Here is a 20,835-nt window from a genome sequence, read left to right as displayed (position 1 = left end):
AAAAATAAAACAAATTTTCTATAAAAATAAAATGTTGACAAAATTGTCTATAGAAATAAAATTTTCTATAGAAATATAATTTTGAAAAAAAATTTCTATAGAAATAAAGTTTTGACAAAATTTTCTATAGAATTAAAATTTTGCCAAAATTTTCTATAGAAATAAAATTTTGACAAAATTTTTCCATAGAAATAACATTTTGACAAAATTTTCTATAAAACTAACAAAACTTTCTATAAAATTTCCAATAGAAATAAAATTTTTGCAAAATTTTGTATAGAAATAAAATTTAAACAAAATTTTTTATTGGATTAAAATTTTCATAGTTTTTTATAGAGTTAAAATTTTCAAGATTGTGTATAGAAATAGAATTTTGAAACAACAACATTTTCTATAGAAATAACATTTTGACAAAATTTTCTATAGAAATAAAATTTTGACAACATTTTCTATAGAAATAAAATTTTGACAAAATTTTCTATAGCAATAAAAATTTGACAACATTTTCTATAGAAATAAAATTTTGACAAAATTTACTATAGAAATAAATTTTTGACAAAACTTTCTATAGAAATAAAATTTGGACAAAATTTTCTATAGAAGTGAAATTTTGACAAAATTTTTCCATAGAAATAACATTTTGACAAAATTTTCTATAGAAATAAATTGTTGACAAAACTTTCTATAGAATGTTGACAACATTTTCTGTAGAAATAAAATTTGGACAAAATTTTCTATAGAAATACAATTTCGGCAAAGTTTTCTATAGAAATAAAATTTCAACAAAATTTTTAAAAGAAATGAAATTCAAACAAAATTTTATAATTAATTAACATTTTCAAAATTTTCTATAGAAATAAAATTTGCCAAAATTTTCGGTAATAGTAAAATTCGGCAAAGTTTTCTATAGAAATAAAATTTCAACAAAATTTAAAAAAAATGAAATTCAAACAAAATTTTATAATTAATTAATATTTTCAAAAATTTCTATAGAAATAAAATTTTTACAAAATTTTCCATAGAAGTTAAATGTTAACTAAATTTTCTATAGAAGTAAAATTTTGGCAAAATTTTCTATGGAAATAAAATTTTGACAACATTTATAGTCTCCATGCAATAACTTCAACATCATATATTTTCACCAGAAAGGGATATAAGCTAACCAGCTTAAAAACATATCTGACGAAATGTGCCAGCAAAATAGTTTCAATTCAAATTGGGCATGTACAATTTGTAATGAATTCTAATGTTGTGTTAGAGTTTTTCATATGTTAAAATTTTTGTTTGTCCTGTTTCCTCATAGAAATATATTCACTTAGTGTTTGTATGTGTTTATGTGTGTGTATAGAAGTATTTGTATGACCATCAAAATAAAAATTCCCGCTATGAGTTTATCGAGTAATGAATATCAAGTTTCATATGGTTTCATATGCCACCATTACGTATGAGTATCAGAGAAATGTAGTTTCCATCATCACGTATACGTTGCAAATTGTTATTGCTTATACGCTTTGGTGGCCACAGTGAATTGGCTGCAAATGGATTTGTGGCGAAGTTCAAATGATAACCCAGTGAACATTTGTAAAATGTTTATAAAGAGAAATATATAGAGGATATAGAGAAATATGATTATCCCTTACACTACTGTGTGATAAAAGGTGTCAGAATTTTTGTTTAGACCACTAAAGGGTTCGCGCGTAATAGTATTGATTTGAGTCAACTTTCTACTAGAATATTCCTACATATAAATTTTTTCTGAGTCAATCACGAAATTAATTGATCCAATTAATTTTTTAACTGAAATGTCTTTAAATATGAAAATGATAGTGTCAATCGCAGTTTCAATTGGGCATACCAAAATACTTGTTTAATCCTTTGTCAAAATGACGACGCATAATTTCACTTTCCATCTAAAATGCGTTATTGACGTTTGGAAAATTATAAATTTAAGTTATACTAATTCAATCATTTACGAATTTTTAGTTTAGACGCCGGAGTTTTCATTCAATTTTCCTGAAATTAGAAATCTTTTGATATTTAAAGTTAATATAAAAATGTATTCAGAATCGAAGAGTTTGGAAGCCTTAAAAATGGTTTTTTGAAATTTCTCCTCCCAAAAACCAAAAGAAAAAATTTGACTGGGTTACACAACACTTTAATAATTTCATGAATTTGAACGACATCTATGTCACTTTTCATTGAAATTATGATGTGTTTCGTACTGTCACTTTATGTACAAACACAATGTCACAATGTCCACTGCCCAAACTTGTCAAAAATCATGAAAAGTTCAAAATGCCCGGCACCCCTTTAACTTATCTAGATAAATTCGTGGTTTGCGGTTCATGAAATGCTATATGGCATAAGTGACTAAGGCAAATCGATATCAACTTACAATGGAATTTCCATTGAAATAATGTGTAATTATACAGCAAAGTTTCGAATTATTTCAATGGAAAATTTTGGGAATTTTTTCCAAATCAACATGATTTTTTTCATATCAAACAAAACTTATATCATGAATAATGTGTCAACATATTTGTTGAATTTGGTATTAGAAAGCCAAATCTGGGGAATTTTGATTTATATGGGATCGATAGGAACCAAGTTGTTACAGATGATTGACTAACACTGCGTATCAAATATTAACTGGATCGAATGAAATTTTGCCAAATTTTTATTTCGGTAAAAAATTTTGTTAAAACTTTATTTCTATAGAATGTTTTGTCAAAATTATATTTCTATAGAAAACTTGGCACAATTGTATTTACATAGAAAAATTTGACAAAATTTTATTTTTATAGAGAAATTTGTCAAAATTTTATTTCTATAGAAAATTTTGTCAAAATTTTATTTCTACAGAAAATTTTGTCAAAATTTTATTTCTATAGGAAATATTTTAAAAATTTTATTTCTATAGAAAATATTTTTAAAATTTTATTTCTATAGAAAATTGTCTAAACAATTTATTTCTATAGTAAATTTTGTCAAAATTTTATTTCTATAGAAAATTTTGTCAAATTTTTATTGCTATAGAAAATTTTGTCAAAATTTTATTTCTATACAAAATGTTGTCAAAATTTTATTTCTATAGAATAATTTGTCAAAATTTTATTTCTATAGAAAATTTTGTCAAATTTTTATTGCTATAGAAAATTTTGTCAAATTTTATTTCTATAGAAAATATTCATAAAATTTTATTTCTATTGAAAATTTTGTCAAAATTGTATTTCTATAGAAATTTTTGTCAAAATTTTATTTCTATAGAAAAATTTGTCAAATTTGTAATGCTGTATAAAATTTTGTCATAATTTCATTTCTATAGAAAATTTTGTCAACATTTTATTTCGATTGCAAAATTTGTCAAAATTTCCATAGAAAAATTTGTTAAATTTTATTTCTATAGAAAATTTACTTAAAATGTTATTTCTATAGAAAATGTTGTCAAAATTTTATTTTTATAGAAAATTTTGTCAAAATTTTATTTATATAGAAAATCTTGCAAAAATTTTATTTCTATAAAAAATGTTATGAAAATTTTAGCCCTATAGAAAATTTTGTCAAAATTTTAATAATATATAAAATTTGATCAAAATTTTATTTCTATATAAAAATTTTTCAAAATTTTATTTCTACAAAAAATTTTGTCAAATTTTTATTGCTATAGAAAATATTGTCAAAATTTTATTTCTATAGAAAATTTTGTCAGAATTTTATTCTATAGACAATTTTGTCAAAATTTTATTTCTATAGAAAATTTTGTCAAAATTTTATTTCTATAGAACATTTTTGTCAAAATTTTATTTCTATAGAAAATATTGTCAAAATTTTATTTCTATACAAAATTTTGTCATATTTTTATTGCCATAGAAGATTTTGTTAAAATTTTATTTCTATAGAAAATTTTGTCAAAATTTTATTTCTATAGAAAATTTTGTCATATTTTTATTGCTATAGAAAAATTTGTCACAATTTTCTTTCTATAGAAAATGTTCGCAAATTTTTATTTCTATAGAAAATTTTGTCGAAATTTTTTTTCTATAGAAAATTTTGTCAAAATTGTATTTCTAAAGAAAGTTTTGTGAAATTTTTATTGATATATAAGACTTTGTCAAAATTTTACTTCTATAGAAAATTTTGTAACAATTTCATTTCTATAGAAATATTTGTCAAATTTTTTTTTCTATAGAAAATTTTGTCAAATTTTTATTGCTATAGAAAATTTTGTCAAAATTTTATTTCTATAGAAAATTTTGTCAGAATTTTATTCTATAGACAATTTTGTCAAATTTTTATTGCTATAGAAAATTTTGTCAAAATTTTATTTCTATAGAAAATTTTGTCAAAATTTTATTTCTATAGAAAATTTTGTCAAAATTTTATTTCTATAGAAAATTTTGTCAAAATTTTATTTCTATACAAAATTTTATAAAAATTTTATTTCTTAAAAAAATTTTGTCAAATTTTTTTTCTATAGAAAATTTTGTCAAAATTTTATTTCTATAGAAAATTTTGTCATATTTTTATTGCTATAGAAAAATTTGTCACAATTTTATTTCTATAGAAAATTTTGTCAAATTTTTATTGTTATATAAAACTTTGTCAACATTTTACTTCTACAGAAATTTTTGTCATAATTTTATTTCTATAGAAAAATTTGTCAAAATGTCATTTCCATAGAAAATTTTGTCAAAATTTTACTTCTATAGAAAATTTTGCCATAATGTCATTTCTGTAGAAAATTTTGTCAAAATTTTATTTCTATAGAAAATTTTGTCAAAATTTTATTTCTATAAAAAATGTTGTTTTTTTCTATAGAAAATTTTCTTAAAATTTTATTTCTTTCGAAAATTTTGTTAAAATTTTATTTCTATAGAAAATTTTGTCGAAATTTTATTGCAATAGAAAATGTTGTCAAAGTTCTATTTTCACAGAAAATTTTGTCAAAATTTTGTTTCCATAGAAAATTTTGTCAAAATGTTATTTCTATAGAAAATGTCAAAAATTTAGGTCTTTAGAAAATAATTTCAAAACTTTATTTCTATAGAAAACATATTCTAGATTTCATTTCTATAGAAAAGGGTGTAATTTTTTTTATAGAAAATTTTGTTAAAATTTTATTTCTATAGGAAATATTTTTAAAATATTATTTCTATTGAAAATATTTTTAAAATGTTATTTCTATAGAAAATTTTGTCAAAATTTTATTTCTATAGAAAAGTTTGTCAAAATTTTAATAATATAGAAAATTTGATCAAAATTTTATGTCTATATAAAAATTTTTCAAAATTTTATTTCTACAAAAAAATTTGTCAAATTTTTATTGCTATAGAAAATTTTGTCAAAATTTTATTTCTATAGAAAATTTTGTCAGAATTTTATTCTATAGAAAATTTTGTCAAAATTTTATTTCTATAGAAAATTTTGTCAAAATTGTATTTCTATAGAAAATTTTGTCAAAATTTTATTTCTATAGAAAATTTTGTCAAAATTTTATTTCTATAGAAAATTTTGTCAAAATTTTATTTCTATAGAAAATTTTGTCAAAATTTTATTTCTACTGAAAATTTGGTCAAAATTTTATTTCTATAGAAAATTTTGTCAAAATTTTATTTCTATGGAAAATTTTGTCAAAATTTTATTTCTATAGAAAATTTTGTCAAAATTTTATTTCTATTGAAAATTTGGTCAAAATTTTATTTCTATAGAAAATTTTGTCAAAATTTTATTTCTATAGAAAATTTTACCAAAATTTTATTTCTATAGAAAATTTTGTCAAATTTTTATTGCTATATAAAATTTTGTCAAAATTTTATTTCTATAGAAAATTTTGTCAAAATTGTATTTTTATAGAAAATTTTGTCAAATTTTTATTGCTATATAAAACTTTGTCAAAATTTTACTTCTATAGAAAATTTTGTTATAATTTCATTTCTATAGAATATTTTGTCAAAATTTTATTTCTATAGATAATTTTGTCAAAATTTTATTTCTATAGATAATTTTGTAAAATTTTTATTGCTATAAAAAAGTTTGTCAACATTTTGTTTCTATAGAAAATTTTGTCAAAATTTTATTTCTATAAAAAATTGTATCAATCTTTTTTATAATACATTTTGTCAAAATTTTATTTCTATAGAAAATTTTGTCAAAATTTTATTTCTAGAGACAATTTTATTTCTATAGAATATTTTGTTAAAATTTTATTTTCGATTTCCGATTATATAAAATGTATATACTTCTGATCAGGGGAAAAAGTATAAGTTGATTTAACGCTGTCTGTCTGTATATTGCAATCAAGATAAAGCTTTCTATAATGCAATCAGAAATTTGGCATAGATTCGTTGCTTAGTTCCAAAAGGAGATGTGCCGAATAGGATGAGTGTCGATACATGTTTCGGTATAGCCCGATGTACATCGATAATGTATATCACTCTGTGGACCAGGGAACTTAAATCTTGATATAGCTCCCATTTATGATTACTACCGATTTGGACAAATATAGTATCAAAACCTACATTTTACATCCGATCTCGACAAGATTTTACTCCAATTTAGCACAGAGAATGGATTTGGCTTCTACTTAAGTGTCGATTTTAAATACGTTCGGATTTAGACATTGCACCCATATACATTTCAGACTTCCCGAGGCTTTCAGCTGCTGTTAGATCAGGAAGCTGAAAGGGCTTTTGGTTATAGGGCATCCCCTAGGCCAACGACATCTAAAGAAGATTATCCCTTCACAAAGAATGATTGCTGAAATTATACATTTCTTTTATACTCTAGGATTTGAAATCAGTAGGCTTAAAAATCATTAAAAGAAAATTGAGGATATTCCCCACGAGTATTGAACTTTTACATAGTATGGAATGGAGTTCAAGTGAGGTCCGGATAACATTAAAATTTTATTGTTAACAATATAAAGCAGATTTAAATATTTTAAATATTTTTTAATTCCAAATCTTTCCACTCATGTATTCCATGTATTAAATTCACATATCCCTTCAGTTACTTACATTTTCTTATCGATTTTTATGTTGTCAACTTTTCTTTGCTCTCTTTTAACCGCAGATGTACCCGATATCGTTTGCCAGGATTATGCAGTGCCACACATGCAAAACCTAATACCAACGCAAAAGTCAAATTCTCTCTATAGCGGAGTCAGTGGTAGTATTTTGGGTGGTGCTGGCTCAAATAGCCTTAATGGAAGTAACAGTAATTACAGTGCAACATTAACGAGTAACCGCAACACTCTCAACCATATGTTCCATATGAATATACCACCTCCACCGCCTCCACCTTTGGGTGTGGGTGCATCTAATATGGGTACTCATGTTGCTGGTCCCACACCATCTCTATCGTCGACACTCTCATCAACACATTATGCACTAAAGCAACCACAGACATCGCCCTCATCTTTAGCCGCTACAGCACCAGCAACATCAGGAGCGGCCACTGCTGCTGCAATAACAATGCCACCCTCCGAGAAATATTATGCTGCAATGGCAATTTGTAAAGCCAATATGTCGACAACATTGGCTACCAATAGCAATGCATTACTCGAGCAGCAAATGGATGGTGCCACAACAGCAACAACACCTCAGATACCGGCTGGTACAGTAGGAACAGTAACAACAATGCAGCATCAGCAACCGAAACATCAGGGAAAATCTACCGGAACATTGCCAAATGGCAAGAGTGGTTTTTTAACTGGAACTTTTCAAAATGCCCTAACCTTACCTACGAATAAAACTCAAAATTTCGATAAGTCTCCTGGGACTAGTGGTTCGGGAGTTAATAGTATTCCTGTTACTTACGTCACTGGTCATACCAAGAATACAAGTGGAGGAAGTCCAGGGTATGCTGCCTATGCTACTGGGCCCAATGTCACTTTGACAAAACCACATCATTACAATGTAACCGAATTGAGTGATTTCATGAACATAGCCGATGCCGAAGAGATGTCCAATTGTCAGCTTCAGGAATTTCCAAGACACTCATTAGTAATTGTGGAAAAATTAGGCTGTGGTGTATTTGGTGAATATCATTTGTGCGAAACGAGAGGTTTAAGGTAAGTTTTGTGTGGTTGGAAATATGTATGGAAATATCTAAAGTATACTTTCAGGCTGTTCTATGAAATGATTCTCAGCTAATTGGGGTAAACCCTTACAAGGATTTATGTTGATATCACGGTTGCTACAATTGGTAGACTTCTACAAAAAACTGTAGATTTTTTTATATGTAGTAGATTGGTAGAATTCTTGATGGTAGATTTTTCAAATCGGTACTTCATAAATTTTATGTAGTAATAAAATTTTGACAAAATTGTCTATAGAAATAAAATTGTTTATCGAAATAAAATTTTGACAAAATTGTCTACTGAAATAAAAGTTTGACTAAAATTCTATGAAAATAAAATTTTGACTAATTTTCTATACAAATAATATTTTGACAAAATTTTCTATAGATATAAAATTTTGACAAAATTTTCTTTAGATATAAAATTTTGACAAAATTTTCTATAGAAATAAAATTTTGACAAAATTTTCTATAGAAATAAAATTTGGACAAAATTTTCTTTAGAACTAAAATTTGGATAAAATTGTCTATAGAAATACAATTTTGATAAAATTTTCTATAGAAATAAAATTTTGACAAAATTTTCTATAGAAATAAAATTTTGACACAATTTTCCAAAGAAGTAAAATTTTAACAAAATTTTCAATATAAATAAAATTTTAACAAAAATTTTCTATAGAAATAACATTTTAGCAAAATTGTTCTATAGAAATAAAATTTTGGCAAAATGTTCCATAGCAATAAAATTTTGATAAAATTGTCTATAGAAATAAATACAATTTTGACAAAATTTTCTATTGAATTAAAATTTTGACAAAATTTCGTATAGAAATAAAATTTTGACAAGATCTTGTATAGAAATAAAATTTTGACCAAATTTGCCAAAGAAATAAAATGTTGACTAAATTTTTTTAGAAATAAAATTTCGACAGAATTTTCCATAGAAATAAAATTTTTATAAAATTTTGCAAAGAAATAACAAAATTTTCTATAGAAATAAAATTTTGACAAAATTTGCTATAGAAACAAAATTTTCTATAGAAATAAAATTTTGAAAGAATTTTCTATAGAAATAAAATTATGACAATTTCAAATTCAAATAAAATTTTGACAGAATTTTCTATAAAGGGTGATACGGTCAAAATTTGGTCAATATAAACTTGACGTATTTCTTTCAATTTTGCATTTAAAAAACCTGAACACCCCTCATTTTGAAGGTGTGTGTGTGTGTAGAATGTTGCTCCTATTTTGATTTTGGAATTCACTCTTCAGTTGTCAAAATGCCGTCCAAGCAAGAAGAGCAGCGTATCAAAATTTTGCTCGCGCATTACGAAAATCCGAGCTACTCGCACGCAAAGCTGGCAAAATCGCTAAAAGTTGCCAAATCAACCGTTAAAAATGTAATTAAAGTGTTTGGGAAACGTTTGTCGACAGCCAGGAAGTCTGGATCGGGGGGAAATCGAAAACCGGAAGCCACTGAGACGACAAAGAGAGTTGCCGGTAGTTTCAAGCGAAACCCTAACCTCGGAGAGAGCTCCGAGATGCCGCAAATAAGCTGCGTGTATCGTCTACAACCGTGCATCGAGCCAGAAAACGAGCCGGACTATCGACTTACAAGAAGGCAGTGACTCCAAATCGTGATGATAAACAAAATACGATGGCCAAAGCGCGATCCCGGAGGCTGTACACGACGATGCTGACGAAGTTTGACTGCGTGGTAATGGACGACGAAACCTACGTCAAAGCCGACTACAAGCAGCTTCCGGGACAGGAGTTTTAAACGGCAAAAGGAAGGGGAAAGGTAGCAGATATTTTCAAGCACATAAAACTGTCAAAGTTCGCAAAGAAATATCTGGTTTGGCAAGCCATCTGTACCTGTGACTTGAAAAGCAGCATTTTCATAGCTTCCGGGACTGCCAACCAAGAAATTTACGTGAAAGAGTGTTTGAATAAACGTGTGCTGCCTTTCCTGAAGAAACACGGTTGTTCCGTACTGTTTTGGCCGGCTTTGGCATCTTGCCATTACGGTCAAAAGGCCATGGAGTGGTACGCCGCCAACAACGTGCAGATGGTTCCCAAGGACAAGAACCCTCCGAACACGCCAGAGATCCGCCCAATTGAGAAATACTGGGCTATTGTCAAGCGGTACCTAAAGAAAACCAAAAAAAAAAACTGCTAAGGACGAGCAGCAGTTCAAGGCAAATTGGCTTTCTGCGGCGAAGAAGGTGGACAAGGTGGCTGTACAAAATCTGATGGCAGGTGTCAAGCGTGAGGCCCGGCAATTCGGATTTGGAAAAGCGAAAGCCTAACTGAATATTTTCCCTGGATTTTATACTAATTGAACTTGAAAAAGAAATTCAATTTGATTTTTTAAATAAACGATTTCACCGATTTACACGCGTTTTCCCTTGACCAAATTTTGACCGTATCACCCTTTAGAAATAAAATTTTGACAAATTTTTCTATAGAAATAAAATTTTGACAAAATTTTTCTATAGAAATAAAATTTTGACAAAATTTTCTATAGAAAAAAAATTTTGACAGAATTTACTATAGAAATAAAATTTTGACAAAATTTTCTATTGAAATAAAATTTTGACAGAATTTTCTACAGAAATAAAGTTTTGACAAAATTTTCTATAGAAATAACATTTTGACAAAATTTTCTATAGAAATAAAATTTTGACAAAATTTTCTATAGAAATAAAGATTTGGCAAAATTTTCTATAGAAATAAAATTTAAATAAAAGCTGAAATCAAAAAAAAAAACAACGAAATAAAATTTAGACAAAATTTTCCATAGAAATAAAATTTTCACAAAATTATCTATAGAAAATTAAATTTTGACAAAATTTTCTATAGAAATAAAATTTTGACAAAATTTTCTATAGAAATAAAATTTTGACAGAATTTTCTATAGAAATAAAATTTTGACAAATTTTTCTATAGAAAAAAAAATTTGACAAAATTGTCTATAGAAATAAAATTTCGACAAAATTTTCTACAGAAATAAAATTTTGACAAAATTTCTATAGAAATAAAATTTTGACAAAATTTTCTATAGAAATAAAATTTTGACAAAAATTTTCTTTAGAAATAAAATTTTGACAGAATTTTCTATAGAAATAAAATTTTGACAAATTTTTCTATAGAAATAAAATTTTAATAAAATTTTATATGTAAAAGTAAAGTAAAATTTTGACAATATTTCCTACAGAAATAAAATTTTTACAAAATTTTGTATAGAAATAAAATTTTTACAAAATTTAGTATAGGAATAAAATTTCGACAAATTTTTCTATAGAAATAAAATTTTGACAAGTTCTTCTATAGATATAAAATTTTGACAAAATTTTCCAAAGAAATAAAATGTTGACAAAATATTCTATAGAAATAAAATTTTAACAGAATTTTCCATAGAAATAAAATTGTAACAACATTTTCTATAGAAGTAAAATATTGACAAACTTTTTTTTTGAAATAAAATTTTGACAGAATTTTCTTTAGAAATAAAATTTTGACAAAATTTTCTATAGAAATAAAATTTTGACGAAATTTTCTATAGAAATAAAATTTTGCCAAAATTGTCTACAGAAATAAAATTTTGATAACATTTTGTATAGAAATAAAATTTTGACAAAATATTTTATAGAAATAAAAATTTGACAAAATTTTCTATAGAAATAAAAATTTGACTGAATATTCCATGGAAATAAAATTTTAGCAAATTTTTCTATAGAAATAGAATTTTAACAAAATTGTTTATAGAAATAAAAGTTTGACAAAATTTTCTATAGAAATAAAATTTTGACAAAATTTTCCAAATAAATAAAATTTTAACAAAATTGTCTATAGAAATAAGATTTTGATAAAATGTTCTATAGAAATAAAATTTTAACAAAATATTCAACCAAATTTGGCGCACTTGACGGCCCTATCTAAAATTCTCTTTGGGCAATATGTGAAGCACATCCATAAGAAACTATGGCCTCAGGGGGCATATAAGTAAGTGCATATCGGGTTAAAGATATATTTGGAAGCTTTAGTTAAATCTCAACCGATTTAGATGGAATTTTGCAGGTTTTACGAAACTTATTCAGATGTCAGAAATTTGAAAAAGATCGGTTCATAAATACGTCAATTCCGATTAAATCTGTGATAAATATATATGGCAGGCAGACAGACGGACATAGCTACATCGACTCAAAATTTAATTCGTACACGCAGAGAAGAAACATGATTGTCACGATCATATTCGAAGAGCAAAATAATATGATATGAGCTATTTTTGCGGCGACTATGTAACATTTTCAACTGCAGCCATGTTGGCTCAGTGAACATGGTTCTAAGAAAAATAAAATTGTCCTCATTTAAAATGTTCTTATATTGATACAAAGAATTTTGTTTGAATGAAAAGACAATGGTCACGATCTAAAATATTATGGTATTCATCAAAAATGTTTTTCTTCTAGTTAAAGGAAAATGCTCACAACCTAAAATGCTTTATTCTTTATGAAAAAACTTTTTTCGTCGCCGAAAAAAGGACGCCACTTGAGAAAATTAAACACAAAATTAACTATATTTATTTGTTTTTATTTATTTATAAACCAATTCATTGTTTATTTGTATTTATAATGCCGTGCAAGCAAACATCACCTATTTTTACACACTCTCTTTTGGTTAAATTTCAACAATAAGTAATGATTCCATATTTACTTCGTGCCCATCAAATGTACAAACAAAGACATCATGTAACTGCAAATAAAAATAAATGAAACCATATAGCAAAATGCAGAATAAAAAACAAGTACATTTTTCAATTACACTTCCCTATTTTGTCTTCATATAAAACCACGTTCCACTTCTGAATAAATAAATTAACACAAAACACAGTAATTCCGTATTCTCCGTCCATTCCAAGCAACAATCAACAAACGACTGACTCGCAAAATGAAAATCGTGTGTACCTGCGCAATGTTTTTATAAAATTCTTTTCGCTGCAAAAAAAAAAAACTTAAAAAATTAAATGGTCACGAAAAAAATGTACATGGCCATGAAATGGTTCTAGACATGTCTATACGTAACCTATAAAAATAGTTTTCTTCCCTGCAAAAAAGTCAAAAAAATTGAATGATCAGGTACATGATTTTCCCAACCATTTAATGGTCTCAATTTCTATCATTTAAATAACAGAACATGTTTGCGGCGTTTGAGAACCATTTAAATGCTTATTGCCAGCATAATTGTTTCTCTGCTCGAAAATTATTTTTAAATACATGGTTTTCGCGACATGTACATGCTCTAGATAAGAATTAAATGCATGCGGCAACCATGTCCAAACATGTTTTTTCTGTGCGTGTAGAAGATGGGTATACTAAACGATAGGTCTTATGCTATGGTCACACTGGGCAAATATTTGACAGAAATCGATTTTAGCTCATATTGGATATATAATATCATGGTAGGATTATTTTCCAAAAACCATATCCAGATATTTGGAAAATGGTTCAGGAAAAATGTTTGACACTCATTTTGGATTTAGACTGTTCCTTCTTGGCAGGCGCAAATTTATTATACCCTGTTCCTCAGAGAGTATAAAAACTTTGAACCAAGTAGGCAAAATCCTCAAACAAGTTTTAGCCTATATTAGAAGAATTTTTATCTTCAGCCCAAAGATTCGATATTCCTGTTCATAAAACAAAATATTTCGAAAAGTTAAATATATTTTTTTACATCAAAGAAAATTTTCCTTTCTTCAAATACAAATATACTTAACAAAGGAATGCAAATTGAAAAGATTCTTGTACAAAAATTTAATAGAATTAATTACAACAACAAAATTAAAAAAAAAATAATTTTTGAATTAAAATTTAAAAATAAAATAATAATTAGGTTTTTTTTGTAAACAACATTTTTGCATGTCCAAGAATTAAGGTTACATATAGTTTTATACTAAGTTACTATTTTTCAGTCTAGGCTTGTAATTTATTTATGTTCGTCCTTTTTGGCATTTACATGTTTTAAAATAATTCCAATCTTAAATTTTAGTTATTTCAATTAAAAGAAAATCTTTAAGATTTTCGTTGTTTTTCCACTTACTTCAATATGCTTTTCGAAATGTTATTTTCCTTCTTATCTTTTCCTTTACCAAAGATCTGTTTCCAAGGATACAAAAAAATTCTTTTCTTACTTTCATTTATTTTCGAAATTATTTTGTGGTTTAAATACTGCATTTAAGACATTTACATTTTTCATACCATTTACTTGATTTTTGCTCTTGGTCACATTTGCCTTATTGCCTTTTTGATTGTTGCTAATGCAATTGTCTCTTTATTCTGCAATATAGACAACAACAACAACTACAATAGTTTATTCTTTAATAAGTTTTCCTATAAATGACTTTCTTTTCTTCGTGGTTCGTTATATGAATAGTTTATTTATTCTCATTTATTCGAAAAAATGTACGTCCGTCTGCCTGTTGGTTTGCCGTCTGCGTGTCAGTTGGTTATTTGTTGTCACTACAACTCTGGTCTATAGAGATTTTTCATTTAACAATCTGATACAGAATGGTACAATAGAAGGCACGAAACTGGGAATTATCCTTAGAATAGAAATAGTTTGTAATATTTTTTAAATATTTGGATAGGTATATTTGCAAAGTGAGCATTTTATAGTAAAAAAAAACGTTTTTGGTTTTTAGAAAAATATTGTTCTAATTTGAAAGATTATTCAACCTAAATTTTAGGTCACGCAATTTACACTAAGGACAAGTTTCTTTAAAATAGTGAAATTTTAATGTAAAAAAAATTATAATCTTTGCTTAAATTTTTTTCATAAATATGTTTGAAAGTTTTTTTTTTTTTATTCTTTAATTCTAAGTGGTTTCGGCTATAAAAAGGATGTCCCTTGTCCTTGAGCTTAACATGGAATCGGGCAGCACTAAGTGATAAGAGAAATGTTCATCACTGTGGTATCACAATGGACTGAATAGTCTAAGTGAAACTGATACATCGGGCTGCCACCTAACCTAACCTACAGTGGAATTTTATTAATATTTCGCAAATAGAGTAAACAAAATTCGATAAGTGGGATCTGTGTCCTAATTTTAATCAATAAATAAAAATATTTGTGTTCTAATACAAATTTTATATAGCTTATGCATAAAAAGCTTTTGTTTTGTTTTTCTTGTTATACCATCGAAATATTGTTCTAAGACCCCATAAAGTATATATATTCTGCGTCTTGGTGAAATTCTGAGTCGATCTAAGCATGACCGTCCGTCTGTTGAAATCACGCTAACTTCCGAACGAAACAAGCTATCGACTTGAAACGGCCATATTGGATCACTTTTACGTATAGCCCCCATATAAACCGATCCCCATATTTGACCTCCGGAGCCGCTTGGAGGAGCAAAATTCATCCGATCAGGTTGAAATTTGGTACATGGTGTTACTATATGGTATCTAACAACCATGCAAAAATTGGTCCATATCGGACCATAATTATATATAGCCCACATATAAACCGATCCCCATATTTGACCTCCGGAGCCGCTTGGAGGAGCAAAATTCATCCGATCCAGTTGAAATTTGGTACATGGTGTTAGTATATGGTCTCTAAAAAGTATGCAAAAATTGATCCATATCGGTCCATAATTATATATAGCCCCCATATAAATCGATACCCAGATTTGAACTCCGGAGCCTCTAGGAAGAGCAAAATTCATCCGATCCGGTTGAAATTTGATATGTCGTGTTAGTATGTGGTCTCTAACAACCATGCAAAAACTGGTCCATATCGGTCCATAATTATATATAGCCCTCTTATAAATCGATCCCCAGGAACTTCTTGGGGGAAAAATTCATCCGATTCAGTTGAAATTTGGTACATTGCGCTAATATGGCCACTAACAACCGTGGCAAAATTTTTTTTACTTCTATAGAAAAATTCAAGATTTTATTTCTATAGAAAATTTTGTCACAATTTTTTGTTTCTATAGAAAATTTTGTCAAAATTTTATTTCTATAGAAAATTTTATCAAAATTTTATTTCTATAGAAAAGTTTGTCAAAATTTTATTTCTATAGAAAATTTGGCCAAAATTGTATTTCTATAGAAAATTTTATCAAACTTTTATTTCTAAAGAAAATTTCGTCAAAATTGTATTTCTATAGAAAATTTTATTAAATTTGTTTCCTACAGAAAGGATTGTAAAAATTTTATTTCTATAGAAATTTTGTCAAAATTTTATTAACATACTACGGAAAATTTTGTCAAAATTTCATTTCTGTACAAAATTTTGTCAAGATTTGTTTTCTATAAAAAATTTTATAAAAAAAACGTTTCTATAGAAAATTTTATAAAATGTTTTTTTTTTTTTTTTTTAATTTATCAATATTTTATTTCTATAGAAAATTTTGTCAAAACTTTATTTATATAGAAAAGTTTGTCAAAATTTTATTTCTATAGAAAATTTTGTCAAAATTTTATTTCTATAGAAAAGTTTGTCAACATTTTATTTCTATCGAAAATTTCGTCATAATTGTATTTCTATAGAAAATTTCGTCAAAATTATATTTCTATAGAAAATTTCGTCAACATTGTATTTCTATAGAAAAGTTTGTCAAAATTTTATTTCTATAGAAAATGTTGTCTAAACTTTATTTCTATAGAAAATTTGGTCAAAATTTTATTTCTATAGAAAAGTTCGTCAAAATTTTATGTCTATAGAAAATTTTGTCAAAATTTTATTTCTATAGAAAATTTTGTCAAAACTTTATTTATATAGAAAAGTTTGTCAAAATTTTATTTCTATAGAAAATTTTGTCAAAATTTTATTTCTATAGAAAAGTTTGTCAACATTTTATTTCTATCGAAAATTTCGTCATAATTGTATTTCTATAGAAAATTTCGTCAAAATTATATTTCTATAGAAAATTTCGTCAACATTGTATTTCTATAGAAAAGTTTGTCAAAATTTTATTTCTATAGAAAATGTTGTCTAAACTTTATTTCTATAGAAAATTTGGTCAAAATTTTATTTCTATAGAAAAGTTCGTCAAAATTTTATGTCTATAGAAAATTTTGTCAAAATTTTATTTCTATAGAAAATTTTGTCAAAACTTTATTTATATAGAAAAGTTTGTCAAAATTTTATTTCTATAGAAAATTTTGTCAAAATTTTATTTCTATAGAAAAGTTTGTCAACATATTATTTCTATCGAAAATTTCGTCATAATTGTATTTCTATAGAAAATTTCGTCAAAATTATATTTCTATAGAAAATTTCGTCAACATTGTATTTCTATAGAAAAGTTTGTCAAAATTTTATTTCTATAGAAAATGTTGTCTAAACTTTATTTCTATAGAAAATTTGGTCAAAATTTTATTTCTATAGAAAAGTTCGTCAAAATTTTATGTCTATAGAAAATTTTGTCAAAATTTTATTTCTATAGAAAATTTTGTCAAAATTTTGTTTCTATAGAAAAGTTTGTCAAAATTTTATTTCTATAGAAAATTTTGCCAAAATTGTATTTCTATAAAAAATTTTATCAAAATTTTATTTCTATAGAAAATTCCGTCAAAATTGTATTTCTATAGAAAATTTTATTAAATTTTTTTTCCTGCAGAAAAGTTTGTAAAAATTGTATTTCTATAGAAATTTTGTCACAATTTTATTAACATACTACGGAAAATTTTGTCAAAATTCCATTTCTGTACAAAATTTTGTCAAGATTTGTTTTCTATAAAAAATTTTATAAAAAAATGTTTCTATAGAAAATTTTATAAATTTTTTTTGTTTAAATTTATCAATATTTTATTTCTATAGAAAATTTTGTCAAAATTTTGTTTCTATAGAAAATTTTGTCAAAACTTTATTTCTATAGAAAAGTTTATCAAAATTTTATTTCTATAGAAAATTTTGTCAAAATTTTATTTCTATAGAAAAGTTTGTCAACATTTTATTTCTATTGAAAATTTTGCCAAAATTGTATTTCTATAGAAAATTTCGTCAACATTGTATTTCTATAGAAAATTTTGTCAAAATTTTATTTCTATAGAAAATTTCGTCAAAATTTTATTTCTATGAAAATTTTGTAAAAATTTTATTTTTATAGAAAAGTTTGTCAAAATTTTATTTCTATAAAAAATTTTGTCAAAATTTTATTTCTATAGAAAATTTCGTAAAAATTGTATTTCTATAGAAAATTTCGTCAAAGTTGTATTTCTATAGAAAATTTTATTAACATTTTTTCCTACAGAAAAGTTTGTTTCTATTTCTATAGAAAATGTTGTCAAAATTTTATTCCTATAGAAAATTTTGTCAAAATTTTATTTCTATAGAAAATTTTGTCAAAACTTTATTTCTGTATGTATTGTATTTGTATTTCTATAGAAAATTTCGGCAACATTGTATTTTTATAGAAAATTGTGTCAAAACTTTATTGCTATAGAAAAGTTCGTCAAAATTTTATGTCTATAGAAAATTTTGTCAAAATTTTATTTCTATAGAAAATTTTGTAAAAATTTTGTTTCTATAGAAAAGTTTGTCAAAATTTTATTTCTATAGAAAATTTTGCCAAAATTGTATTTCTATAGAAAATTTTATCAAAATTTTATTTCTATAGAAAATTCCGTCAAAATTGTATTTCTATAGAAAATTTTATTAAATTTTTTTCCTGCAGAAAAGTTTGTAAAAATGTTATTTCTATAGAAATTTTGTCAAATTTTTATTAACATACTATGGAAAATTTTGTCAAAATTTTATTTCTGTACAAAATTTTGTCAAGATTTGTTGTCTATAACAAATTTTATAAAAAAATGTTTCTATAGAAAATTTTATAATTTTTTTTTTTAATTTATCAATATTTTATTTCTATAGAAAACTGTGTAAAAATTTTATTTCTATAGAAAATTTTGTCAGAATTTGATTTCTATAGAAAATTTTGTCAAAACTTTATTTCTATAGAAATTTCTTTTCAAAATTTTATTACTATAGAAAATTTTGTCAAAATTGTATTTCAATATAAAATTTTGTCAAAATTTTATTTCCATAGAAAATTTTGTCAAAATTTTATTTCTATAGAATATGTTGTCAAAACTTTATTTCTATAGAAAATTTCGTCAACATTGTATTTCTATAGAACGAAACAAAATATCGGCTTGAAACTTTGCACAAGTATTATTTGTGATGTCGGTCGATCGAAATATATCCCATTTTGGGTTAGCCCCGATAGAAACTGATTCCCAAATTTGATTTTGTCAAAATTTTATTTCTATAGAAAATTTCCTCAAAATTGTATTTCTCTAAAAAATTTTATTAAAATTTTTTACTACAGAAAAGTTTGTCAAAATGTAGTTTCTATAGAAAATTTTGTCAAAATTTTATTTCTGTACAAAATTTTGTCAAGGTTTGTTTTCTATAGAAAATTTTATAAAAAAATGTTTCTATAGAAAATTTTATAAAAAAATGTTTCTATAAAAATTTTTCTCAAAATTTTATTTCTATAAAAAAAATTTCTCAAAATTTTATTTCTATAGAAAATTTTGTCAAAATTTTATTTCTATAAAAATTTTTATCAAAATTTTTTTTCTATAGAAAATTTTTTCAAAATTTTATTTAAAAAATTTTTTTTTTTATAAAATTTTGTCGAAGGAAACAAAATATCGGCTTGAAACTTTGCTCAAGTATTATTTGTGATGTAGGTCGATCGAACCATATCCCATTTTGTGTTAGCCCCGGTAAAAAACTGATTCCCAGATTTGATTTCTTAACCCTCTGGGAAGAGTGAATTTCTTTCGGTCCATATGACATTTCTCCCAGGGTGCCTGATGTGTAATGCAACAAAGTACAGCGCTATATATTTTAATTTTATTGTTCAAAAGCAAAAATATTGCCAATAATATAAAATTTCGAAATCAATTTATATTTTTCGAATTGACTATCTTTGGCAAGAATTATAACTTTCAAACGGCCGATAAAGCCATCACACACGCTGGACGAAAGTGGATTTTTTAATACCAACCTTAGGCCCAAAAGCCTAACCCAGGCGTAAAAGTCTAAGGGATTTAAATCTGGAGTAAGTGGTCACTGTGCTGTAGGAGGAAAGCGAAGAAGCTCCTTCATAAGTCATTTTATGTTGACGAGTGTTGAGTCCTGTTGGAATGCCCATGGTCTGCGGCCGAAATGTTTGTCTGCTCAATATTACAATAATATCTCGATATGTATTGAATGTGGTGGAAGTCATTTCTATATATCTCTTAAGGGTATCATAAATTTTACTGTGAGTAAATGATTTTGATTAAAACATTAATTAAAAATTTTAATGAATTATATCAATAAATTAAGAATTGTAGCAATAAACAAATTAAATTAAAAACGTAATGTAATCGTCCAACATGCAATAGAAAATCGGTTAAATTTGCTAATTGAGTCAATTAAATTTTTTAATTGTATCGATTACTTCATTGATTGATGTTAAACAATTTTTTTTTTTTTTTTTTGGATCAATGGACCATTCAATAGAAAATCCATTAAATTTTTACATTTCCCATCTCTGTATACACGTATAAATAAATGAATGCGGTTATACGCAAACATTTTCACACACACCTACACGCTCACAAAAACATTTGTGTGTGAATGTTGGTCGTGTATATGTATAGAAGACTCGTACATTTTGTCTATTATAATTTTCATCTGTGGTCTAACAATAAAGTCCATCTGTTGTCTGATAACTGTCTATCCAAATGTCTA

General features: G+C 25.3%; 1 protein-coding gene across 1 annotated transcript in view; it reads left to right on the top strand.

Moving 5' to 3' along the window:
- Nucleotides 1-20,835, top strand: part of Ddr (discoidin domain-containing receptor 2) — an 817,465-nt gene that overhangs the window by 287,647 nt on the left and 508,983 nt on the right. The window contains 1 exon segment of the mRNA XM_075294255.1: nt 7,072-8,071. Coding sequence (XP_075150370.1) covers nt 7,072-8,071 — 1,000 coding nt within the window.

Source organism: Haematobia irritans, chromosome 2 (genome assembly GCF_050003625.1).
Source record: "Haematobia irritans isolate KBUSLIRL chromosome 2, ASM5000362v1, whole genome shotgun sequence".
NCBI lineage: Eukaryota > Metazoa > Arthropoda > Insecta > Diptera > Muscidae > Haematobia > Haematobia irritans.
The sequence above is the reverse complement of the archived record's forward strand: the minus strand, read 5'-3'. Positions and strand labels throughout refer to the sequence as shown.